Source organism: Alternaria hordeiaustralica (genome assembly GCF_023758085.1).
Source record: "Alternaria hordeiaustralica strain BMP 2776 chromosome Unknown scaffold_5, whole genome shotgun sequence".
NCBI lineage: Eukaryota > Fungi > Ascomycota > Dothideomycetes > Pleosporales > Pleosporaceae > Alternaria > Alternaria hordeiaustralica.
In genome coordinates this window covers 105,416-126,255 of record NW_026056777.1, presented here as the reverse complement: position 1 = coordinate 126,255, position 20,840 = coordinate 105,416, and the positions used below count along the sequence as shown (strand labels likewise).

The 20,840-nt window shown below is 54.8% G+C and overlaps 8 protein-coding genes across 8 annotated transcripts; 4 read left to right on the top strand and 4 right to left on the bottom strand.

Annotated features, from left to right (window-relative positions):
• Positions 1-142: 142 nt before the first annotated feature.
• J4E84_003387 (uncharacterized protein) lies at positions 143-2,510 on the top strand (the record flags this gene model as incomplete). The annotated part of the gene is made up of 5 exons (XM_049385999.1): positions 143-185; positions 248-277; positions 338-487; positions 719-1,375; positions 1,426-2,510. 5 exons carry the CDS (start codon positions 143-145, stop codon positions 2,508-2,510), a joined length of 1,965 nt encoding a protein of 654 aa, XP_049245848.1.
• Positions 2,511-2,956: 446 nt separating this feature from the next.
• Positions 2,957-5,202, bottom strand: J4E84_003386 (uncharacterized protein; the record flags this gene model as incomplete). The annotated part of the gene is made up of 7 exons (XM_049385998.1): positions 2,957-2,981; positions 3,043-3,118; positions 3,172-3,775; positions 3,826-4,394; positions 4,448-4,761; positions 4,847-4,928; positions 5,070-5,202. The coding sequence occupies 7 exons, from the start codon at positions 5,200-5,202 to the stop codon at positions 2,957-2,959; spliced, it is 1,803 nt and encodes a 600-aa protein (XP_049245847.1).
• A 1,914-nt stretch (positions 5,203-7,116) lies between these two features.
• J4E84_003385 (uncharacterized protein) lies at positions 7,117-9,404 on the top strand (the record flags this gene model as incomplete). The annotated part of the gene is made up of 3 exons (XM_049385997.1): positions 7,117-7,272; positions 7,329-8,317; positions 8,384-9,404. 3 exons carry the CDS (start codon positions 7,117-7,119, stop codon positions 9,402-9,404), a joined length of 2,166 nt encoding a protein of 721 aa, XP_049245846.1.
• A 1,693-nt stretch (positions 9,405-11,097) lies between these two features.
• On the bottom strand, positions 11,098-12,515 carry J4E84_003384 (uncharacterized protein; the record flags this gene model as incomplete). Its single annotated transcript, XM_049385996.1, has 3 exons — positions 11,098-12,236; positions 12,287-12,397; positions 12,494-12,515. 3 exons carry the CDS (start codon positions 12,513-12,515, stop codon positions 11,098-11,100), a joined length of 1,272 nt encoding a protein of 423 aa, XP_049245845.1.
• Positions 12,516-13,504: 989 nt separating this feature from the next.
• J4E84_003383 (uncharacterized protein) lies at positions 13,505-15,151 on the bottom strand (the record flags this gene model as incomplete). The annotated part of the gene is made up of 1 exon (XM_049385995.1): positions 13,505-15,151. One exon carries the CDS (start codon positions 15,149-15,151, stop codon positions 13,505-13,507), a length of 1,647 nt encoding a protein of 548 aa, XP_049245844.1.
• A 761-nt stretch (positions 15,152-15,912) lies between these two features.
• On the top strand, positions 15,913-16,362 carry ROC1A (RING-box protein 1A; the record flags this gene model as incomplete). Its single annotated transcript, XM_049385994.1, has 3 exons — positions 15,913-16,011; positions 16,067-16,216; positions 16,264-16,362. The coding sequence occupies 3 exons, from the start codon at positions 15,913-15,915 to the stop codon at positions 16,360-16,362; spliced, it is 348 nt and encodes a 115-aa protein (XP_049245843.1).
• A 209-nt stretch (positions 16,363-16,571) lies between these two features.
• On the bottom strand, positions 16,572-16,982 carry J4E84_003381 (uncharacterized protein; the record flags this gene model as incomplete). The annotated part of the gene is made up of 3 exons (XM_049385993.1): positions 16,572-16,769; positions 16,819-16,878; positions 16,932-16,982. 3 exons carry the CDS (start codon positions 16,980-16,982, stop codon positions 16,572-16,574), a joined length of 309 nt encoding a protein of 102 aa, XP_049245842.1.
• Positions 16,983-18,099: 1,117 nt separating this feature from the next.
• On the top strand, positions 18,100-20,064 carry J4E84_003380 (uncharacterized protein; the record flags this gene model as incomplete). The annotated part of the gene is made up of 1 exon (XM_049385992.1): positions 18,100-20,064. The coding sequence occupies one exon, from the start codon at positions 18,100-18,102 to the stop codon at positions 20,062-20,064; it is 1,965 nt and encodes a 654-aa protein (XP_049245841.1).
• Positions 20,065-20,840: the final 776 nt, after the last annotated feature.

Genomic DNA, 20,840 nt, shown 5'->3' with positions numbered 1-20,840 from the left:
CCATCCAGGCAGCCCCAGGACCAGCATCCAACGCCCAGCAGCCACCTGCAACTTCGACATACACGCCCGCAACCCCCGCGCAATCCTCCTGCGACACCCTACACACTTCCGCTGTTGATGACCGCCCGGCCTTGAGTCCACCATGGCGTCAGTAATGGGCTGGTGGGCAGTCGGCCAGCTACTCAGTATGCGCCCTCGACGCTTCAAGTCCGACACGCCCGGCATACATACTGACTGTTGACGGCAGAGCGCGATGCATCCGACGCAGACCCGGACGGTCAGTTCCCCGCTCCACACACACACACACGGCGATCCCATCTCTAATGCGCGCCAACAGACGAGCCAGAGGCGGGCCAGAAGGAGATATTCACATCGTGGGCCCTGTCCATCCTGATTATGCTCCTCATAATCGCCCTCTTCACGAGCTACATACTCCACACGCGGAAGATCCAGGCCGTCCATGAGACAGTCCTCTCTATTTTTGCTGGTACGTCGTTCCCACACCACCCTCCGCGGCTGCTTGGGCCCTTCCGCACGCTTGGCGTCCGTTGAGACAAGCTCGGCGTAGTGTGCATGGGCAAGGCCACAAAATCCGATCACTTGCAGCCCGAAGCCCATCACCCGACTAATTGTGGGGTAACCTGCAATATCCACCTGCGATGTCGCCTAGTCCATCTCGTAATCCAATCGCGCTATGATGCTCGCTAACGCCCTTCAGGCATGGTCGTTGGCCTGCTGCTGCGCCTGACAGCAGTCGCTTCCGTCCGAGATGTCGTCAGTTTCGACTACCAGATGTTCTTCAACTTGCTCCTGCCTCCCATCATCCTCTCGGCTGGCTACGAACTCCACCAAGGCAATTTCTTCCGACACATTGGAACCATTCTCACCTTTGCCTTTGCCGGCTCTTTCATATCCGCCCTTGTGCTTGGCATCATCCTGTTCCTGTGGACCAGGATACCTCTCGATGGCTTCAAGATCAACTTCGTCGAGGCCATGTCTGTTGGCGCTACCCTCTCGGCCACCGATCCCGTTACCATTCTTGCCATCTTCGATACGTACAAAGTAGAGCCCAAGCTATACACCATCATCTTTGGCGAGTCCATTCTTAACGATGCTATCGCTATCGTCGTCTTCGAGACTGCACAGAAGTACAAGGACGGTGCCGAGTCTCTGGGCTTCATGAGCCTCTTTGAGGCCGTAGGCATTTTCCTCGGCGTCTTCTTCGGAAGTCTGTTTATAGGTGTCATGGTCGGCATTGGCGTGTCTCTGATGCTCAAGTTCACCTATGTTAGGCGCTTCCCCAAGACTGAGAGTTGTCTCATCATACTCACCGCATACTTGACCTACTTTCTGTCCAATGCCATCCATATGTCTGGTAAGTCTTCACCAGCTTCCGTCTGCGGCCATCTGCTAATCAGCCTGCAGGTATCGTCTCTTTGCTGTTTTGTGGTATCTGCATGAAGCATTACGCTTACCACAACATGTCCAGACGGACCCAGTTAACCACCAAGTTTGTCTTCCAGGTCACCTCCCAGATTTCGGAGAACTTTATCTTCATCTACCTAGGCTTGTCCCTCTTCACTGATGACAAGCTCGATTACAAGCCTCTCTTCATCTTGATTACCGTATTCGGCATTTGCGCCGCTCGCTGGTGCGCAGTGTTTCCTCTTTCAAGGCTCATCAACTCTGTCACAAGATATCGCCAGCGCCGCCGCGGCGACGAAGTTGCGGAAGAGATTCCTTATCCTCACCAGGTTATGATTTACTGGGCAGGTCTGCGTGGTGCTGTAGGTGTTGCGCTTGCTGCAGGTCTCACAGGTAACAACGGCGACACACTGCGAGCCACAGTTCTTGTCGTAGTCGTTCTGACTGTCATCATCTTCGGCGGTACCACTGCACGCATGCTAGAGATTTTGGGTATCCGCACTGGTGTAGTCGAAGAGATTGACAGCGATGACGAGTTTGACATTGAAGTCGTTAATGGCGGCACCTACACACGCAAACAGGGTCAAGCTTATGGCAACACTCCTCGTCCCGGCCAAAATGGCTTCTCACTCAACAATGTCAACGGACCCGACGCTACCTACTCTAGCGGATCAGTTAGTCGAAGTAGTCCACCCACACGACCAAACGGCGCCATGCGACGCAACTCGAGCCATCCACGTGCTAGAGACGGCGCAGACCAAAGTCTCCTCAGCCCAGCTGATAGCGGCTCTGCTGATGAAGATGACATCGACCTTGACCTTCCTCCCAGCGCACGCCGCTCGCCAAATCGCGGGCCGTCGCCATTAATGGGCGACCCATCTCCGTACCCGACATCAGGCATAAGGCCGGTCGGCTCTGCAGCCGAGGGCTCGAGTAGGGTTGCGACTGCCACAGGTGCAGTGAAGCAGCTCTTCAACGAGATCAGCCACGATCCTGCAAACGCCTTCAAGCAGATCGATGACGGCTTCCTCAAACCACATCTGCTCCTAGACCAGGGCAAAGGTCCAGGGCCTGGTAATGTTTGATTGTATGAGTAGACGGATGGGAAACAAGCATTCGTGGCGTTTGAGTCATCTTTGGGATTAGGAGCTAGCGACTTTGATCGCCTGGCGCATAGCGTAGCATGACTTGTTGAGTCATGATGGAGCGCAGTCACCGCTACTTCGGTTCTCTGAGTCGAACCGTATTTCATGTAGACTGAAATCATTACACACATCACGGTGCATGGAGAGAGCGAGTTCGAAATCGAATACCAACGATATTCACTTTAGTAAAGGAAGATTGGGAATCAAAAATACCTCATAACGTCCTGATTTCTCCAAACCGAACACGAGAATAATAAAACAACACAAGTGTCTCCAGAGCCCATTGCCGATTTTACCCACCACCCACTTGCCTTCTCTATGGATCAACGATGAAATCAAGTGAATGGCGTTATGTATTCATCCTTGATCAAGAGATCACGACCTTCCTAAGGTCCAGGATACCTGTCAAACCTAATGCAAGTCAGCATTTTGAGCTTTTGGATAGGGAAATGTGAGTGGACAAGTGACTTACCTCCAAATACGCGCACGCATATCGCCACTACCGGTAGCGAAGACGCCTCCTGTGGGGCTGGGAGCTACGGAAATAACTGGAAGAGGCAACGTTAGTAACACGATAGACGCGAAGATATATCAAGCTTACCGGAGTTCTTGTGTCCCTGCAACATGAGCTGCGCGACACCAGTGTGAGGGTCCCAGAACTGGACACCGCGGTCCTTGGAACCACTCAGTACCCAGTCACCGTGTGGGGTAAGGGCAACGCTGAGCACAAAGTCCTTGTGGCCTTCGAAAGTGCGGATGCACTTGCCGGTTGGTTGGTGGCCGCCTGGGACGAAGCGGTTGTTTGTGGATAGCTCCCACATCTTGATCGTCTTGTCGAGACTGCCACTGACGAGCCTGTTGCCCGAAGGAGCAAAAGCCACACTGTAGACACTATCCTTGTGACCGTGCTCGCCTTCGAGACGGACGACAAGCTGGCCGGTCTGAATGTCCCACACGCGGACGCTCTTGTCGAGAGATCCAGCGGCGACGTAGAGGTTGTCTGGGGAGATGGCCACGGTGGTGACACCGTCCTCAATGGAGAAGTTGGACACTTGCATGTTGGACTCGAGGTCCCAGAGACGGACACTGCGATCGCCACTACCGGATGCAATGATCTTGCCGTTCCTGGCAAAGTCCAGGGAGTAAATGTCCTGCTCGTGTCCAGTAAACTGGTGCTTGATGGTGCGGGTAGCAATGTCCCAGACCTGGCTCAATGTTAGTCATGATTGATAGAGCGAGTCAGGATTAAACTTACCCTAATGACCTTGTCCTCAGCACCGGTTGCAAGGTACTGGCCGCTGGGACTGAAGCAGACGCTTCGGATGTACAGATCGCCGTCCTCGGGCAGGCTTCCATCCTGAAGATGCGCGACAGGGTTTCCAGTCTCGACATCGAAAATCTGGGCTGAGCGGTTGCAACCTGTCGCAACCCACCTTCCGTCCAAGCTGAAGCGTACGCAGCAGACGACACTTTGATGGGGTAGATTGTGGATCAAGTCAACATCAAGCACACGTCTTGAACGAGGGTTGAAGACCGCGAACCAATCGCTGCCCTCCTTCTTCAGGTTCTCTGGCAACTGCTCAATGTCTAGATCAGCCAAGACGTTGCTCTGGCTGAGAGGAATGTGGTTGGGCGCCATCAAGGCACTCGGCTGCTGATGGTGGGGAGGAGGAGTCGGTCGCGGGACTTGAGGCGATCCGGGGTAGGGTGCAGGGTTGTTCTGCTGAGGAGTGGCGGGATTGGGTGGGCCGTTGGGGGGACCGCGGGCAGGACCTGGACGCTTAGCACCAGGTGAGGCAGTGGGCTGTGGAGGCTGACCATAACCTGCGATGTGTTAGCCGAGACGATGGCAGAAGCATGAAGTCTTTGACGCTTACCATTGACAGATGGACCCTGCTGGTAGCCACCAAAGTGCTGTGGCGGACCAGGAGCAGGGTTCAGTCCTGGGGGGCCTTGGGGTCCTCCCAGTTGTGGCGGCATGCCATGGCCCTGGGGCGGCTCCTGTGGAGGAGGCGCCAGACCCGGACCTCCTTGGGCAGCACTGCCTGCCATTATGCCGCCGAACAGGTTACTAGGCCCGTGGCCGATCTGAGGCGGCTGAGGCTGCGAGGGGCCGTGGTGCTGCGAGTTCTGGCTGGGGCCGCCGCGAGCCTCGAGTTCGCGCTCCAGCTGGGCGATGCGCTCCTCGTATCTAGCACGGGGGTCAGCATCCAAAGCGCAGCCTGAAGGAAGCTGGGGGTCGTGGTGTGTGTGGGCGACGTGCGGAAGGTGCTTACTTTGCTTTCATCTGGTTGTGTGACTGCTCGAGCGAGTAGACCTTGCCGCGGATCAACTCAATCTCTTGGATGTGGCGCGTGACTGCAAAGACTAGTTAGCAGCTGTGAGCTCCATGCGACAAAAGACAGTCGAGGCCATGCGCAGAAAGTTTGCTCGCCCGGTCCTTGGATACCGCACGGCAACTGCTTCCCTTCGCGGCTGGATAGCATGTGCAAGACTCACTTTGGCCTTCGGCATCGACGCTGCGCTGGGATTCGGCTTCAAACTCGGTCTTGATGTTGTCGAGCAGCTCGTTGAGGCGCTGGGCTGGGCCCGTCTGGGGAGGCATGACCGCCCGGGGAGGGTAGTGGTTCATGCTGGCGGCGGGGTCGCGCGTCCGGGAGAGGGTGCGAAGATGGGCTGGCCGTCTGCTTCGCGTTGTGCGCTATTGAGAAGCGAGCAATAGGGCGCGGTATGCGACGACGTCGGGTGGGAGCCTGGCGGTCGCAAGGCTGTGGGCGCACAGCTGGCACGAGCTATCTGGGCTGGTACACGTCTACGGGGCCGGCCCTCTGGTGGGCGCGACGGGTGTCGGATGGATAAACGGTGGATGGGGGCAGATAGGGATGCAAACGGGTGAGATGGTGTCGTGGCTGTGAGATCGCTGAGGTTTGAGCGCAAGATGGGTGGGTCGCCGTGGTTGGTGCTTTTGCTTGGCTTGCACGGAGGAAGAGGCGTTTCAAATCCGGCAGGCGGGAAACATGGCCATCTGGAGCGCTTGCGCCGACATGGCACCAGTTCCGCTACGACTAGCTGTTCCCAAGACGTCGACATCGGCATGTGCATCCATGATACTCTCTTTTCCACCCCCAAACTTGCATGCCTCCGCCCAAGACTCTCCCCAGCATCCCTTCTCCCATCCGCGTCGCTCGCTCCGCTCCACCCCATCCAGCCGGACCCTTGTGCTTGCTCGCGCTAGTGCTGCCGTTCCCGCCGCGCTACACTGCATCGAGCCAAGCTGCATATCGCACGTGTTTGTCCTCTTTCGGCCGCGATCGCTTTTCTTTCCCACCTTACATCAGCACTCACATTCGTACACTCAGGCGGCCTTGTCCACACAATGACTTGCCACCCCCACGATGCTTTCTTCTTTGTTCAGCGATAGCGGGACTATCAGGCCTAGTCCACCTAGCGGCAGCGTTTGAGTAATTGAACTACACGGAAAAAGTGTTGCATGCGCATACGGGCTAGTGATCGTGGCATGAGCATCACGATGTGTTCCAGCCAATTATGCATCTATTTCATTACAAGTGTCCTCGGAAGATCGACTCTGCATACATCGTTCGGTGTTTTTGTGGCTTCCAGAGTCATGCAACTTGTTAGAGCCCGAGACTAGTTTTCGTCTTCAATGCTGCATTCCTCCTTCTGCCCGCAGCACCACCTGTTCACACTGAACAACGCCGTCCCCCATTTCTGGTTTACGATCAGCGCTGGTTTCACAGATAATCACGATGGTTACACGACTACACGACGCGTTTGGCGGCTGAATTATACCCATGGCACGGGGCCACTCTACCACCCCCGCGCTGCCGGTGGTACCATGTCTGATTCGCCCCAGACAGCCACAGAAAACTCGTTCATGTCAAACGACGCACTCACCCACTGCATCGAGAACAACACGGCAGATCCAGCATCACGGTCCTCCTCGTCGTTGTGGCCATTGTGTCATGGCTACCCGACGAAACCGTAGCTGCTAGCCCTTCCATTCGTAGTTACGACGCGTGGGAAGTCCCTAGCGCTGTCGCGTAAGCCATCTCGTGCGGAATGCTCACCTCACCAGATCTCGTCCCGCAACCAGGACTATCGTCGTATCACGCCATTCTCCCGTGTATTTCCCTTTGCCTGCTGGCTGCCACGCCTAACACGCCTTGTGATCTTCCGCCTTCCCAGTCACCGCTTTCAACGGCCAACGCCATGCGTTCCTTCAATGCGCGCCTGTCACTCACTGGCCGCCATCAATCGCCACTTATACCCGGTGTGATGTTCATGATGCGCTTAGCATGCATGCAATCGCCATGAAAGCTTCAATGGCTGTGGCAATCACCGCCTACTGCATTGTGAAGCCCCCATGCTCGCCATAAAAGCTGCCTGCCTGCTTCTTTCCAATACAAATCGACATTCCTCCTCCCCATACATCACTATTGATTGCTATTTGCTATCAATTAACTAATCACTACCTCAACTATCATCTTCCGTTCTGTTCAGACGCCCTCCCACACTAGTGTTCATCATGTCGCTACACGGTGATGAGATTGCCGAGCAGCGGCCCACTTACGGACGTCTACCGACTGCCGAGCGACGTCAGATCAGCATCAGGGCGTTCAAGTCCTCGGATTCACTCTACAAACTCAAGGAACAGAAGGGTACCCTTGAGGCTGCTGTCGAGGTCAGTGCTACCATTCTTTAATTGCAACCCTTTTGATTAACATGTGGACATGGCAGCCCCTTTACGCAGGTCTTGCTGTCGCTCAGTCTGACGATGGCGAATTTCGCTACTGCATTGCGTTGCATGATGGAACCTATACCATTAACTGCGAGAGCAAATCTCTGGAGCTATCCGGAGACGCAGGCGAGGGCAACTCATCGAACGAATCATCGCGAGTTGGATCAGGAGTCTCCACACCCATGTCTGTAGGAGATGTTTCCGAAGCTCTGTCAAAAGCCTTCATCGGATTTCTCAACGACTACCGCGAGGAGAACCTTTCCAAGCCCATGGGTGCTACTCTGACCACGCAACTGGCTACCTTGAGTCCACACCTGGCCGTACGCCTATGGACTGAACTAGACATCATACCATTCATCTTTCCGGCCGACGCCAAAGACAAGGAAGAGCCATCGATACCCCTAGATCAAGAAGCCGAACGCATGGCGAGAAAGACAGTGAAGCAATTCAACGTCAAGGGTGAGTTACCCGTTCAGATGGGTCATCGTCGTCAGGTTTTGGTTGACCTCGACAACCACGTGCACATCGCCGAGCGCGAAAGCTACGATGCTACTGTCAGGATGGACACTACAGGGGCTGCAACGATGCATTACGCCAATTCGCTCAAGAAGAGAAGGACCAAGATTGCCTTCTTCAACAGCACAGCACAAGGCGGAGGTGTCGCTCTCATGAGGCACGCTCTGATGAGATATCTGGCTCTTCTCGGTGTCGACTGCAAATGGTACGTTCCATACGGCAAGACCAACATCTTCAGGATCACCAAAGACAACCATAATATTCTTCAGGGTGTCGCCACAGCGGGTGAGCGTTTGACCGAGGAAAAAATGGCCGATCTTGATGACTGGGTCATCGAAGAGGCTGATAAGTGTCGTTGGGTCGAGCACGGCGGCCCGCTCTCATCTCGCGAGAAGGGTGGTGCCGATGTGATTATTGTCGATGATCCTCAGATGCCGAGCCTTGTCAAGATTGCGAAGGAGCGAGACTCCAGGTACGTACTCCCGAATTGCTTACGAGCTCATCCAGGATATCTCTTCATACTAACTCTATCCTCTAGTCGCCCAGTCATTTTTCGCAGCCACATCCAGGTCCGAGCTGACCTCGCTGACGAAGCAGGTACCGCTACCTCCGAGGTATGGAACTGGATCTGGAACCACGTCAAAGATTGTGATGTCTTCGTCAGCCATCCCGTGCGAGCATTCGTGCCCGAGGTTGTAACCCCAGAGAAAGTCGGGTACCTGCCTGCCACTACTGACTGGCTAGATGGCCTGAACAAGCACATGCACCCCTGGGACGAGCAGTATTACATCCACGAGCTCAAGGTCCAGTGCTTTTCAGCTGGTATGCGTCAGCTCGCTCATCCGGATCGCAAATACATCGTCCAAATCGCTCGCTTCGACCCAGCGAAGGGCATCCCAGATGTACTCGCATCATACGCACTCTTGCGCAAAGTGTACATGAAAGATACGCCCCTTGTAGACATCCCCCAGCTCGTCATAGCTGGCCACGGTGCCGTCGACGATCCAGATGCTACACGCATCTTCAAAGAAACCGAGACCGCTCTCAACGGGGAGTTCAACGAGTTCAAGGACGACGTCATCATCATGCGTATCGGACCATCCGACCAGATGCTCAACGCACTCATGTCCTGCGCTCATGTCGCCCTCCAGCTCTCCACCCGCGAAGGCTTCGAGGTTAAGGTCAGCGAAGCGCTCCACAAGGGCACACCTATCATCGCTACTCTCGCTGGTGGTATCCCTTTGCAGGTTCGGGATGGAAAGTCCGGCTTCCTGGTCAAGCCTGGTGATCACGACGCTGTTGCCAAGCACTTGTTTGATCTCTTTACTGATTCGGAACTTCACTCGACTATGTCGGAGTATGCGAGTAAGCACGTTAGCGACGAGGTTAGCACGGTGGGCAACGCGCTGGCTTGGCTTTACCTGGCCGATGAGCTGTCCAAAGGGGAACATGTCGCGCCTGACGGCCGATGGATCAACGATATGGCGAGGGAGAAGGCGGGTATTCCGTATCAGAAGGACGAGGATATCTTGGTGCGCGATGTGAGCTTGACTAATTGAGTGTGGATGTCTTGGAGATTCACTATAGATGGGCGATGAGCATGAGAGACATGTTATGTAGTACTCTCGTCAGAAGCTACGATGACCAGTCCGAACTCACGGTTGACAGTTCCAGATTAATCTCATAAGTAAGCAAGCACTGTACAGAGCGACAGACAATGATGTGTGCTCCTGTTGGAGTAGAGATATCACCTTCAGTAATGCTTTTGTCATTGAAATTCCAAACCACAGTTCATATCACTTTTGTGTTAACTTTTGAAATGACCCCTGCTTTCTCAATTTGACTTTCAAATCTTTCACATGCTTGCTTTTGTTCTCTCTTGTCGTATTATCAAACCGATGTCCCCTGCGTGCAACGGTATTAGACTTGCATCCATGACGAGCTTTCCTATCATCTCCCTAAATTCCTGACCCTTGTACGCACCGAATCAGAGTTCATTCAACATCTGCACGTGCTCTTCCCATTCGCTCTTAGACAGATCGTGAACTACGTAATCGGCAGTCCTCCAGTTGTCTAAGCGGAAACCTTTGTTCGGTTGTGGGCTGATTATAGCATCGATGCGACGACTGACGCGATGATCTGCAACCCGCCGATGCCCATAATTAGGGCGAATACCGAATTCCTGGCACAGACCCACGAAACAATCACGGGTGCGAGCCCGACTCCACCCCATGCTGTGATAATCCAGGTCGGATGTCGCAATGGTGACTTCGACATCAACAGAAGAAGTATCGGCTGGGCGTAAGCGAGCGATTTCCGCGAGGTACGAGCTGCAAGTGTAGACGAATTGCCACTTGGCGTTGGAAGATCTAGCACCAGCGCGCGCATCTTCAGGTGAAGTGAAGAGGCAGAGATCCAAGTAGTGCTCAACACAATTGGCCCCTGTCCAGTCCAAGCGAAATCGTACTGGCTCCCCCAACATTATCTGGAGTTTCTGAGCAATGATAGGTGCAGCTTCTTGATGGACGAGGCGGCAGGTTGCCAGGATTGACATTGGCAGAACGCGTCGGTACATGACTATTTTACCGTTGCCTTTCGAAGGGTCTGCAAAGAAAAGGTATGTAGTCAGTACATGTCTCATGTGTACTTTTTACAGCTAGATCTTACCGTCACCTTGTTTGATGAGGAGGTTGCCGGGGTCGTATCTTGTCGTGGGGTTCCATTTTTCTTTCCTTGTCGCTACGTCGATGGCTTCATAGACCATACAGCGTAGCTCAGCCGGGAGATCGAGGAAGCGGAATGGTCGATCTGACATGGTGACCGTATGCGAAACGGTGGATTGTTGAAGTTGTTGAGAGTGAAGGTAAGTGGAAGACGAAGTGTGTGAGAGTGAGGTCAAATTGGCGTTTGAAGAAGAGAGAGAGAGAGAGAGAGAGAGAGAGTAGGTCGCGATAAAGATTTAAGTATCGGAGCCGCTAACGCGTACGGTGGGTGACGTGTGGGGACGGGCCTCAAGGTGAGAGACGATAACGGAAGGTGCGCCACGTGCTGGAACCTCAACTTCAGAGTCGCGACTGCATGGTTCCAAGTGATGGATCAGTGCTGGGCATCAATATCACTCGCCTAATAACTAGCTAATGTATGCATCCAAGATGCAACACAACTACCCGTCTTTCCCTCAGCGCAAAGCAAGAGCTACAAACTTTTCATATCGAAACAACGACACGCATCCCACTGACATCCACGCAGAACTTAGATATCAGCCACAAAATGAAACCCACCCCACCTATCGCGAAACAGCATACCACCCGGCCTCCCATCCCTACCCTGACTAATCCGCTTCTCCAGCGTCCAATCACCCTCTTTAGTAGGATCCCACATCTCAATAGGACCAACCTCCCTATCCTCAGCATCAACACCATCGACCGCATGGCTACGCTGTTGCTGGTAACGAACATACTCGCTGAAGCGGCTTAACACCAGATCGCCACTGCTGTCACGAACAGGGAGGGCCTGGTTGGGATCGGGTGTGAAGCGCGCTGCGAGAGGAGACTCAATGGAGCAGGTACGAGGAGTACCGTGACCAGAAGGAAACCCGAGACGCGCTTCGATGGAACTAGCTTGGCTGCGGGGTGTCGAGGCCGTCGCTGTACTGGTGCTGCCGCGGTTGCTGGAGGGGAGGACCATACGTGTACCGCTTTCGCGCATGAAGGCTAGAGTCTCCTCATCGAGACTATCAGGACGGGGAGGGCGCGGAGGTGGTGGTCCGGGACGCTTTTCGAAGGGGACCGTGACGTGGTTTTCTGGGATGGGTGGACTGCAGAGTTGTGCCATGAGCTGAGGACGGGAGATTGAGACGCTGCGGTTTTGAGTCTTGACGAGAGACGCGCGCGATGTGCGTGCTGTTGACAGTGATGTGAGGCCAGGAAGGCGTGCTTTGGGGAGAGGAACGCTAGTAGGTATCTGTGGAACAGGCGGAGGCGTTGGTGACTGCGTGGAGTCGTTGTTCTTGCTGCCGCCGAAGAGACGAGAGCCTAGAAGAGTCAACATTGTGTTGACATTTGCATGAATAGCGGAAAACATGCCTTTTTCTCTAAGTAATGCGAAGTTGGGGCGTGACTTTGATCTAACCGGCTCTCCACCGCGAGCGTGTTTGTGCTCTGGAGTGGCGGAGAGGCTGCGCGAAGCTGGCGGAAGTGCCGGTGAGCTTGTTTGATACTCTTCCTCTTCCAAATCCTCGTAGTCGGGTAGGTTTTCAAAGCTATCGCCTTGCTGTCCTAGGGTGACACGCGTAGCGACTGGGGAAAGTGGCGTGGACGGGTTGGGATTGGAAGGCAGAGTAGGCAGTGGCTTGTTTAGCTTGTCGTTCTTGCGTCCAAAGAATCGCGATGCTGCACATGTTTTTAGTGTGTCTCCACCTACATGCGAAGCAGTGACTTACGCTTTTTCCGCATATCCACGTCCTGAATCCCGGCGTCAAAGTCGATGTCCGAACTGTCGGCGATAGCGGTCTTCTCATCACGACTTGGGCTATCTCTGAAGAAGTGCGACGCTATCTATATGTTAACGCTAGAGCTTTTGCGGTTGTGGAGCGAGAGTGAATCCATCCCGGGCTCAACGCTGCCTATGGGAGAGAATAAGAGCCTACCTTTGCTCCGAAGACTCTTCATCCTGACCAGTTGCGGCAGTTGACAGTTACGACAATTCGATTTTGTGTTAGTACGTAAGGTCGGGTGAGTGTTGCAAAGGTCGCGTGATTGCCTGCAAAGAAGAATTAAAGCGATCGAGCGGGGGTGTAATTGGTGGTGCGTAAACAGGCGCGAGAAGACAACTGGAAAATGAACCTGCGCCCACTGGAGGTGCTCACTCAGGGTAGATCGCGACAAGTGCCAAGCAGCACTGGCACGTGCCGCTAGTGACATGAGATGGTGAAAGTGAGAGTTCACTCCCGTGATGAGCCGAAGGCAGGGAGAACCCTCGCTCGCCCAGCAGTTAGTATGCCACCCCATGCTCTTGTCTGGGTCATATACTTCTCTTGCAGACGGAACAGATGACGTGGAAATCAAAGTCAAACGAAGAAACAATATAGGGAAGCAGCTCACCATCACGAAGTCGTGCCGAACGGAAACCTTGTTTGGACATGAAAACTTCGTGCCTCCCGAGGGAGACACCGAAGCCGAGCATCATGCCCTTATATTTTTTTCTTGATTTTTACTTGTGGTTTGTGGTGATGTAGTGATAGTCGAGTTGAGTCGTGCCTGGATCCAGATCATGGACAGCAGAGAATTGTCGGAGGAAGCTCACTTCTCATAGCCAGTCGAGACATTCCCTAAAGTGCCTATGCACCAGAACATGAAACATGGTGCAAGAAAACGCCTGATTTCCAGCTCTTCAAATCCCATGTCCATGCATCCATTCATGAACAGTGACAAAAGAAACGCTTGCGCTGGACCAAAGAACCGGAGACGACATGCCCGTCAATGCTCACTACTTCCACGAGAAAGATGGCCACCAGCCATTGATAACGCCATAAACTCCAAATGAAGTGACAATACAATCATGAACCATAAACATGGAACAAATAGAAAATCCATATAAACAAGCGAATGTAGTGAGCCCAAACCATGCCCAAACATGGCAGGTCTCGTAGAAACAACGACTACCTGACGCTGGACTCGCCAGCCGGGCTGAGGTTGAGCAAGCGTTTGAGATCCTGCTCCAGAGACAACGTATTGGAAGGGGTGGCGGTTTTCATGGGTGAGGCACCAGCAGTGGCAGCGGGGGCTGAGGTCTTGCGTTGTTTAGCAGCGACTGATGAAGGTACAAAGGACATCATGCTGGTAGGGGCCTTCGGAGCAGATGCTGGTGGAGCATTGGCCGCCGTATTTCCAGTCCCACCCATATTGCCTCGTTTCTGATAAGTGTCGGGGCGAGGCTGTTGTGGCTGGTGTGGCTGCCGACCAGGCGTCTTCCTGCGGTTGTTTGGACTTTGTTGATACGATTGTACATGGGGTGCTGATGGTCGGGGCCCGTTGGCAAAGCCTCCGTTGCCGTTGCTTGGCTGATCTCGGGAAAAGGCGTTGGGGTCCATCATCTGAGTGGGAGGAACAGAAGGAAAGCTCTGGAAGTTGCCCGGTCCGACCATAGGAGACTCAGCCGAGATCTCGGTACGAAGACCTGAGTTGCGTTTCTTTGCAGAATCGCCCTTTGCGGCTTTGAACAAGGGAGAAAGGTTACGGTTGCCATAGAAAAAGTCGGAGTCTTGGTTCGGCGGTGGTGCCTGCGGTGTGGTGGGTCCAGAGGGATTTTGGGGAGGTCGACCATCATGGAAAGGCGATGGTGTGTGGCCTATCATGAATCCTTGTGAGCCCTGCGCATCCGGTCGAGGCGGTGTTGCAGAGGGCTTCTTCTGTGACATTGAGAGACGGTTCAGTAGGTCGTTCATAACATCATTGCCGTTGCCCTGCTGTTGCATATCCTTAAGCTGTGGAATCTTGGTGGGATCTGTAACGGAGCGATGCGAGGCGGGCGAGGCTGCTGGTGGAGGAGACATGTGTGCGTGCTTGCTTTCCCCGTCAAGCTCTATGGGAAAGACGCCATTCATCGAGTGTGACGAATCATGCTTCAAGTGCTGTGGCCTGGAAGTATCCATTGGGTTGAAAGGTCCGTGGGAGGCTGGGCGTCCATGGTTGCCCTTGGCTCTCTCAGCTGCATCCGCCTTGAAAAGCAGGTCCAATGGAGATTGTTCATTACGAGGAGGAACGGCCACCGGGGCGCGGGAAGGAGAAGCAGAAGGACTTGGAGAAGCAGAATCGGAACTATCTTCGGGCGGGGGTGTTGGTGGACCAGCACGTGTCTTGGCCGGCACAGAACGAGAAAGAAACTTGGGTATAGGCAGAGCAGAAGGAGCCGGAGAAGCATGGAAGGTCGGGCCGGCATAGGCGGCCTGGATCTTAGCCGGGGTAGCAGACGGATTGATCGGAACAGGCTCTGATTCAGGAGGAGAGAAGACGCGGTCGATGGAGGGATGGGACTGGTTGGGCTTCCTCATGTTGCGCGGTCCAGAGGGCATGTGCGCGTCCTCACCTGAGTGGGACGCGCCTTCCGCGTGGGCGAGCTCAGCAGGCACCTTGCTCGGGGACGCTCCTGCTGCATTGTGTTGGTTCTGGCTGTAGCCATTGTGTGCGCGGTTGCCTCGCGGTTTGCGTTGCGACTGCCGGCCGGCGTTGGCATGCGCTGCCTGAGCTGGGCTCTGCGGCTTGCCCCGGGGAGCGCGTGGAGAGGCCGTCGTCTGTACTGTCGACATGTGAAGCGTTGTCTGTGGAGTTGTTGTATTGTGATGGGGGTGGGTTATCTGGTAGGGCGCAGGCGGACGCTCTTGGTTCGTGATGAGGTAGTGGGTTGGATGCGCGATGACGCGGTCTGTGTCTTTGTCTGATAAGGTGGGAATGTGCAAGGGTTAGATGTTGAAGTGATCATATCCAGATTCGCGGGGTATAGATAGGCACGCGCCGTTGGGTGAGATAGGGCGAAGAGTGAGGGTGTTGTGAGCAGAGTCGGTCGCATCGACGGTGAACGGCGCGGAGGTGGCTGTGATCCAACGAGGCTGATCTCGGCAAGGCGCACTGACGGTTGCGGCGGCGTAGGGCTGAGAGGTCGGGTTGGGTATGATGGAAGCGGGAGGCTGTCGGGCGCCCGTCTTTGAATCGCGAGGAGCGGTGGCATTATGGCGTTTGCTCGTCCGGAGGGTATTTGGACGCTTAGCGAAAGAATGTGCATTCCCTTTCACCTGGCACCTCGTCCCAAGGTTGGTACACAGGGCCTGGCCTTGGCATTCGGGAGCTCGTAGCTGGAGCCTGACGCCTGCACACTGCGCCTTCACCTACAAACACACTGGCAGCGCTGCAGCAAAACTTCGCCACCGCCATATAATCCCGCGAGCTGCACGTTGTTCCCTTTCAACTGCAACCGCCCGTACACCGCCTACCACCGCGCTGCGTCAACCCCAGCAGCTTCCACTCCAACCAACTCCCCGCGCACCCCACCACCCCGATACATCACATAATCATGGCGGATGTCGACATGGCAGACGCGCCCCCGGCGAAGACCAAGACCGGCAAGGCCAGTGCTGCAGAGGGCGACAAGAAACGTTTCGAGGTCAAGAAGGTCGGCATCACACGACAGAGGGCAGGACATAGAGATTGAAGCTAACATGACGCAGTGGAACGCGGTTGCTCTGTGGGCTTGGGATATCGTCGTCGACAACTGCGCCATTTGCCGTAACCACATCATGGACCTCTGCATCGAGTGTCAGGCCAACCAAGCCTCCGCCACCAGCGAAGAATGCACAGTCGCCTGGGGCATCTGCAACGTACGCTCTCTCATGACACTACACTGACCCGCACTAACATATGACAGCACGCCTTCCACTTCCACTGCATTTCACGATGGCTCAAGACCAGACAAGTCTGCCCGTTAGATAACCGAGACTGGGAGTTCCAAAAGTACGGCCGATAGACGCTCGCAATGCCGTGGAGAGATTGGTTTCAGCAGGGACAAACATGGGTCTTGGTTTCATTCGGACGTCCGGCGTTAGTAGGGCCTTCACAAAAGGGCTATGAGAGCATGGAGAAGTAGCAGCGTAGGCGGTCATCATCGTCGAATCAGATTCCATTACGATCGTGAAGTGTTCTGACCATGCGACCCCCTTCCGTGTACCAGCGCGACTATCCGACTTTCTGCCCGTCTACGTCGATGTTGTACTGTGATGTCGCGTTGTGCGGCGGGAGCCAGTCCTCGGGGTTCTTGTTGTAGAAAGGCCACGGGGGTACGACAACGAGGAATGTGAGCGCGGAGCCGGCGAGGCCAATGTAGAGTGCCATTCGAATGTCTTGCTGCAGGAAGCCAACGATGAATGCGATGATCTGTGTTGTCAGCTTGTTGAAGTGTATCAGGCGGGCGAGGGACACATACACCAGCCGCACCAAGCAGGACAGTGCTCAGCATCTCTGCAAGCCGCTGACCCTCAAAGTCCTGGTCGTGTTAGCACATGCATCAAGTCAGGTAGCGGCGTCGCTGTCGCATACAATCTGGCCCTCGACCGCGTCGCGCACCTGCTCCAGAAGCTGGTCGGCCATGGTGATGGGGTATGCTGGATGGCCGAGTCGTGATCGTTGTATTTGAAGGCTAGGTTGGTGAAGATCGGGAACGGATGTCACTTGGAACTCTACTGAACGTCTAACGGGCCTAACTGTCTCGGAGAGGTGGCATTACCACGAGCCGGGACATCTCGAAGGCAGGGGTCCGCAGCCGCACTAGCCTTCACTAACGGCGCCTCTTGATTTACGCCCAACACTGACGCAACAACAGCATTTGGTACCTGGTTCGCCATCCAGGTGCGACAAGAACCTTGGTCAGTTAGGCCGCGGAATGTGCGGCACCACTTTCACTCGCTCTCTCCACAGCGGCCGAGTTCTCGATCAGTCACATGCATGACCGTTTGTCGTTCTCTGAGCGCGCCTGCCCAATCAGAGCGGGCCAGTAGGTTCCGTCGCTGCACAAGCTTTTTCCTTGACCCATCGCTCAATCGCGGTATTTGAGTCCCGCACCGTCCCTTCAACAACACTCCCACCGTCCCCTGGACTTCCACCCACCGCACTTCCCATCGACTTCCAACCGCCTCACGATACCAACTGCCAGCAGTCGCGATCGCGCACCCTCCACCTCTCCGGCTCTTATCTCCGTGGACCGCCATCCACCACCGCGACTGATCGCTCAAGGGGTCTTTGTTTTTGCAACCGTCCCCTTACACCGCACCTTCTGACGCTACGGCGTCCATATACATACAAACCACCAAGTTGGCGGGACTCTACCTCGACAAGCTTTCCTTCATCCGCCCCTTGCTCGGCACAAAGGCCTGGGTATACGGCGGCGACCACAAGCCACCATAACTCGCCCTAACAGCAAACACATTCATTCGCTACTGCATCACCGTCTCTACATTTCTTCCTATTCCCACAGGGTGTGGAAGTCTGGCTACTGGACTCTGTCTCCCATCGGCTTAGTGTAGGGGACCACCCTACGCGAAGCCATCGTCAAGTTGAGCGCGCCCTAGAGGTGAGCGCTCACAAGCGACTCGCCCGCTTCTGTGGTTCTTGCGCTGCAAGAAGTCGCTGAATCCACCAACAACCTGGCTTAACCAAAGCATACGACATCTGATTCGGAGTCCTACTCATCGCCGCCTGAGTCGCCAATATGACTGACACTCCGAGATCCGAGAACCAGACGAGGTTCAGCACCCCGGTGTCTGACCTCGACGACCACCGCCACCAGCCCGTATCGCTCCCACGAGCCGATGCCACCTCACCCCCTAGGTCGCGCCGACCAACTTTCGCAAGCGTCCAGGGCCAAGACCGACCCAATATACTCCTCCAAGTCAACGAGGCCCTCGAGGCAGACATCACTCGGCGCGATTTCGAAAGCGCCGTCGTAGACGATGACCAACACTTGGCTCCCGATGCCTACATCCGCCGCGGTTCTCTGGCGCACAGCCCACAGGCCCGTCGAGAGACATTCAGGCGCCCGCGCGACCCGGCAGTCGAGCGCCTGACTAGGAGCAGGGCTTCGTCGACCACTTCGCGCTCCGTCTCTCCTCCCAACTCTGTCGACGCATTCGCCGGCCCTAGGCGTCGCGACCGTGCCAACACCCTCCAGAGCCATGCTGGTTCCGAGCTCGAGCTGGGGTTGAACAGGACGCTTTCTCGCGGCACTGCACGCCGTCCGACAATCAGCGACGAGCGTCCTGATGAGCTGCACAACGTTGAAGTTGCATCTGCACACAGCTCAGCCGAGGAGGATGTGTGCTTCCCTGTGGCCGAGGATACTGGCAAGACTACCAGGTTCGACTACGAAGAGTTGGAGGAGTTTGTCGCAGAGGCTCAAGAGAAGACGCCCATCGGCCAGCCTCTGCGTCACAAGGCGAGCACCGCTTCCAACCTTTCCACAAAGCCCAAGGTCTTCTCCGATCTCCGCCCCAAGTCCAGCCAGTCAGGAACACCCAAGACAGACAGCGACGCTTTGAGCCTTAAGAACGCGGACCCTGCGATTCAAGAGAAGCTCGCCGAGGAAGGTCTGTCACACGTATTCGCGGAGAAGCCGGCGCCAGAAGTGAAGCTCAACCGCTGGACGTTCTTCTCGTCTGAGTTGGACGACACGATCCATGCTGCCGAACTGGGCGGCCTGCTTATGCCCGGCGAACGCTTCCGCGATCTGTTTGACACCCCATCAGACGGCGGCGTCTGGTGGCTCGACATGGTCAACCCTACAGAAGAGGAAGTCTTCGCCATCTCCAAGGCTTTTGGCGTGCACCCTCTTACCCGTGAGGATATCTGCGTCCAGGAGCCGCGCGAAAAGGTGGAGCTGTTCCATCAATACTACTTTGTCTCTTTCCGTTCCTTCTTCCAAGCCGACAAGGAATCGGAGGAATACTTGGAGCCTGTCAACTTCTATGCTGTCGTGTTCAAGGAGGGCATCCTAACTTTCACTTTCTGCGAGAGCCCACACACGTTTTCTGTGCGCAAGCGTATCAGCCGTCTTCGCGACTACATCAACCTCAACGCTGACTGGATCTGCTACGCCCTCATCGACGACATTGTCGACAGCTTTGCACCTGTCATTCGGGGCATCGAAGATGAGGCAGATGCGATTGAGGATCAGGTCTTCACTGCGCGCATTGAAGATTCTCGCGCCATTCTTCGATCGATCGGCGACTGCCGTAAGCGCGTCATGCAGCTTCTGCGTCTCTTGGGCGGCAAGGCAGATGTCATCAAGGGCTTCGCCAAGCGTTGCAACGAGTCGTACAGCGTTGCTCCTCGGGGTGACGTGGGCATGTACCTCAGCGATATCCAGGATCACGTCGTCACTATGATGTCCAACTTGGCTCATTTCGAGAAGATGCTCAGCCGCGCACACTCCAACTACCTTGCGCAAATCTCGGTTGATCAAGTCATTCAAGGCAACGACAGCAACGCTACGCTTCAGAAGGTTACGGTCATCGCTACGATTCTCGTTCCGCTCAACTTGATTTGTGGTTTGTTTGGTATGAACGTCAAGGTTCCTGGTCAGGATGGCAGCCTCGGATGGTTCTTTGGCATTATTGGTGTTATTGTCCTTTTCGTTGCTGTCTGCTTGGGGGTTGCTAAGAGGATGCGTTACATTTGATTGAATTTGTTGGTTGGTAATTCTCTGTTTTGTCAGTTGGACACTGTCTGTCTTCGTTTCTCCTATGTTTAGTATCGTGGTTTTCATTCAGTACATGTATTAACGCCAGCGCTGGTGTACCGGAGGCTGTCATAATTCGGGTCACGTCATACACGATCATGTCGGCATTAGATATACTCTAGATTAGAAAAGTATTGTTCTCGTCGCAAAGCTTTTTGCTGCCAGCACATCGCCTGAGTATGGAATTGGATACATATGTGATGATCTCACAGATCGACAACTACGTGTGGCTTTCGGTAGAAGGTAGTAAGAAGCAAACCACACAAGCCGAAAAAGAAGGCGCGCATACCCTGTACAATGAGCCATGAAGCTAGGGATTGGCGTACGCGAATAGACAAAGCAAAAGAATGCTTTACAGTATTGTTTCAGGTGTCGATAGTGCCCATGATGACATCACATGAAACGGCATGCATTGGTAGCGCGTGCTTATACTACCTTGCTCATACGCTCACATGACATCCAGAGACGCGATGATAGATGGAAGCGTAGATAAGCCGCAACTCTGTGCTATCACGCGAGCGGCCAACCTTGGGACGCATCCAAGGTGACATTCCGTACCGTTCCTATTCGTTCCGAGGTCGGAAGGAACACTGCCAAACCCAGAATGCGCGGCATACAAGGCGCCGAACAGCAACTGTGCCGATGATGAAAGAAACGTGGTGACGGTGAGCCCCTGCAGTCATGAGGACCAAGTAAGGAAGGTTCCACTCGTTGTC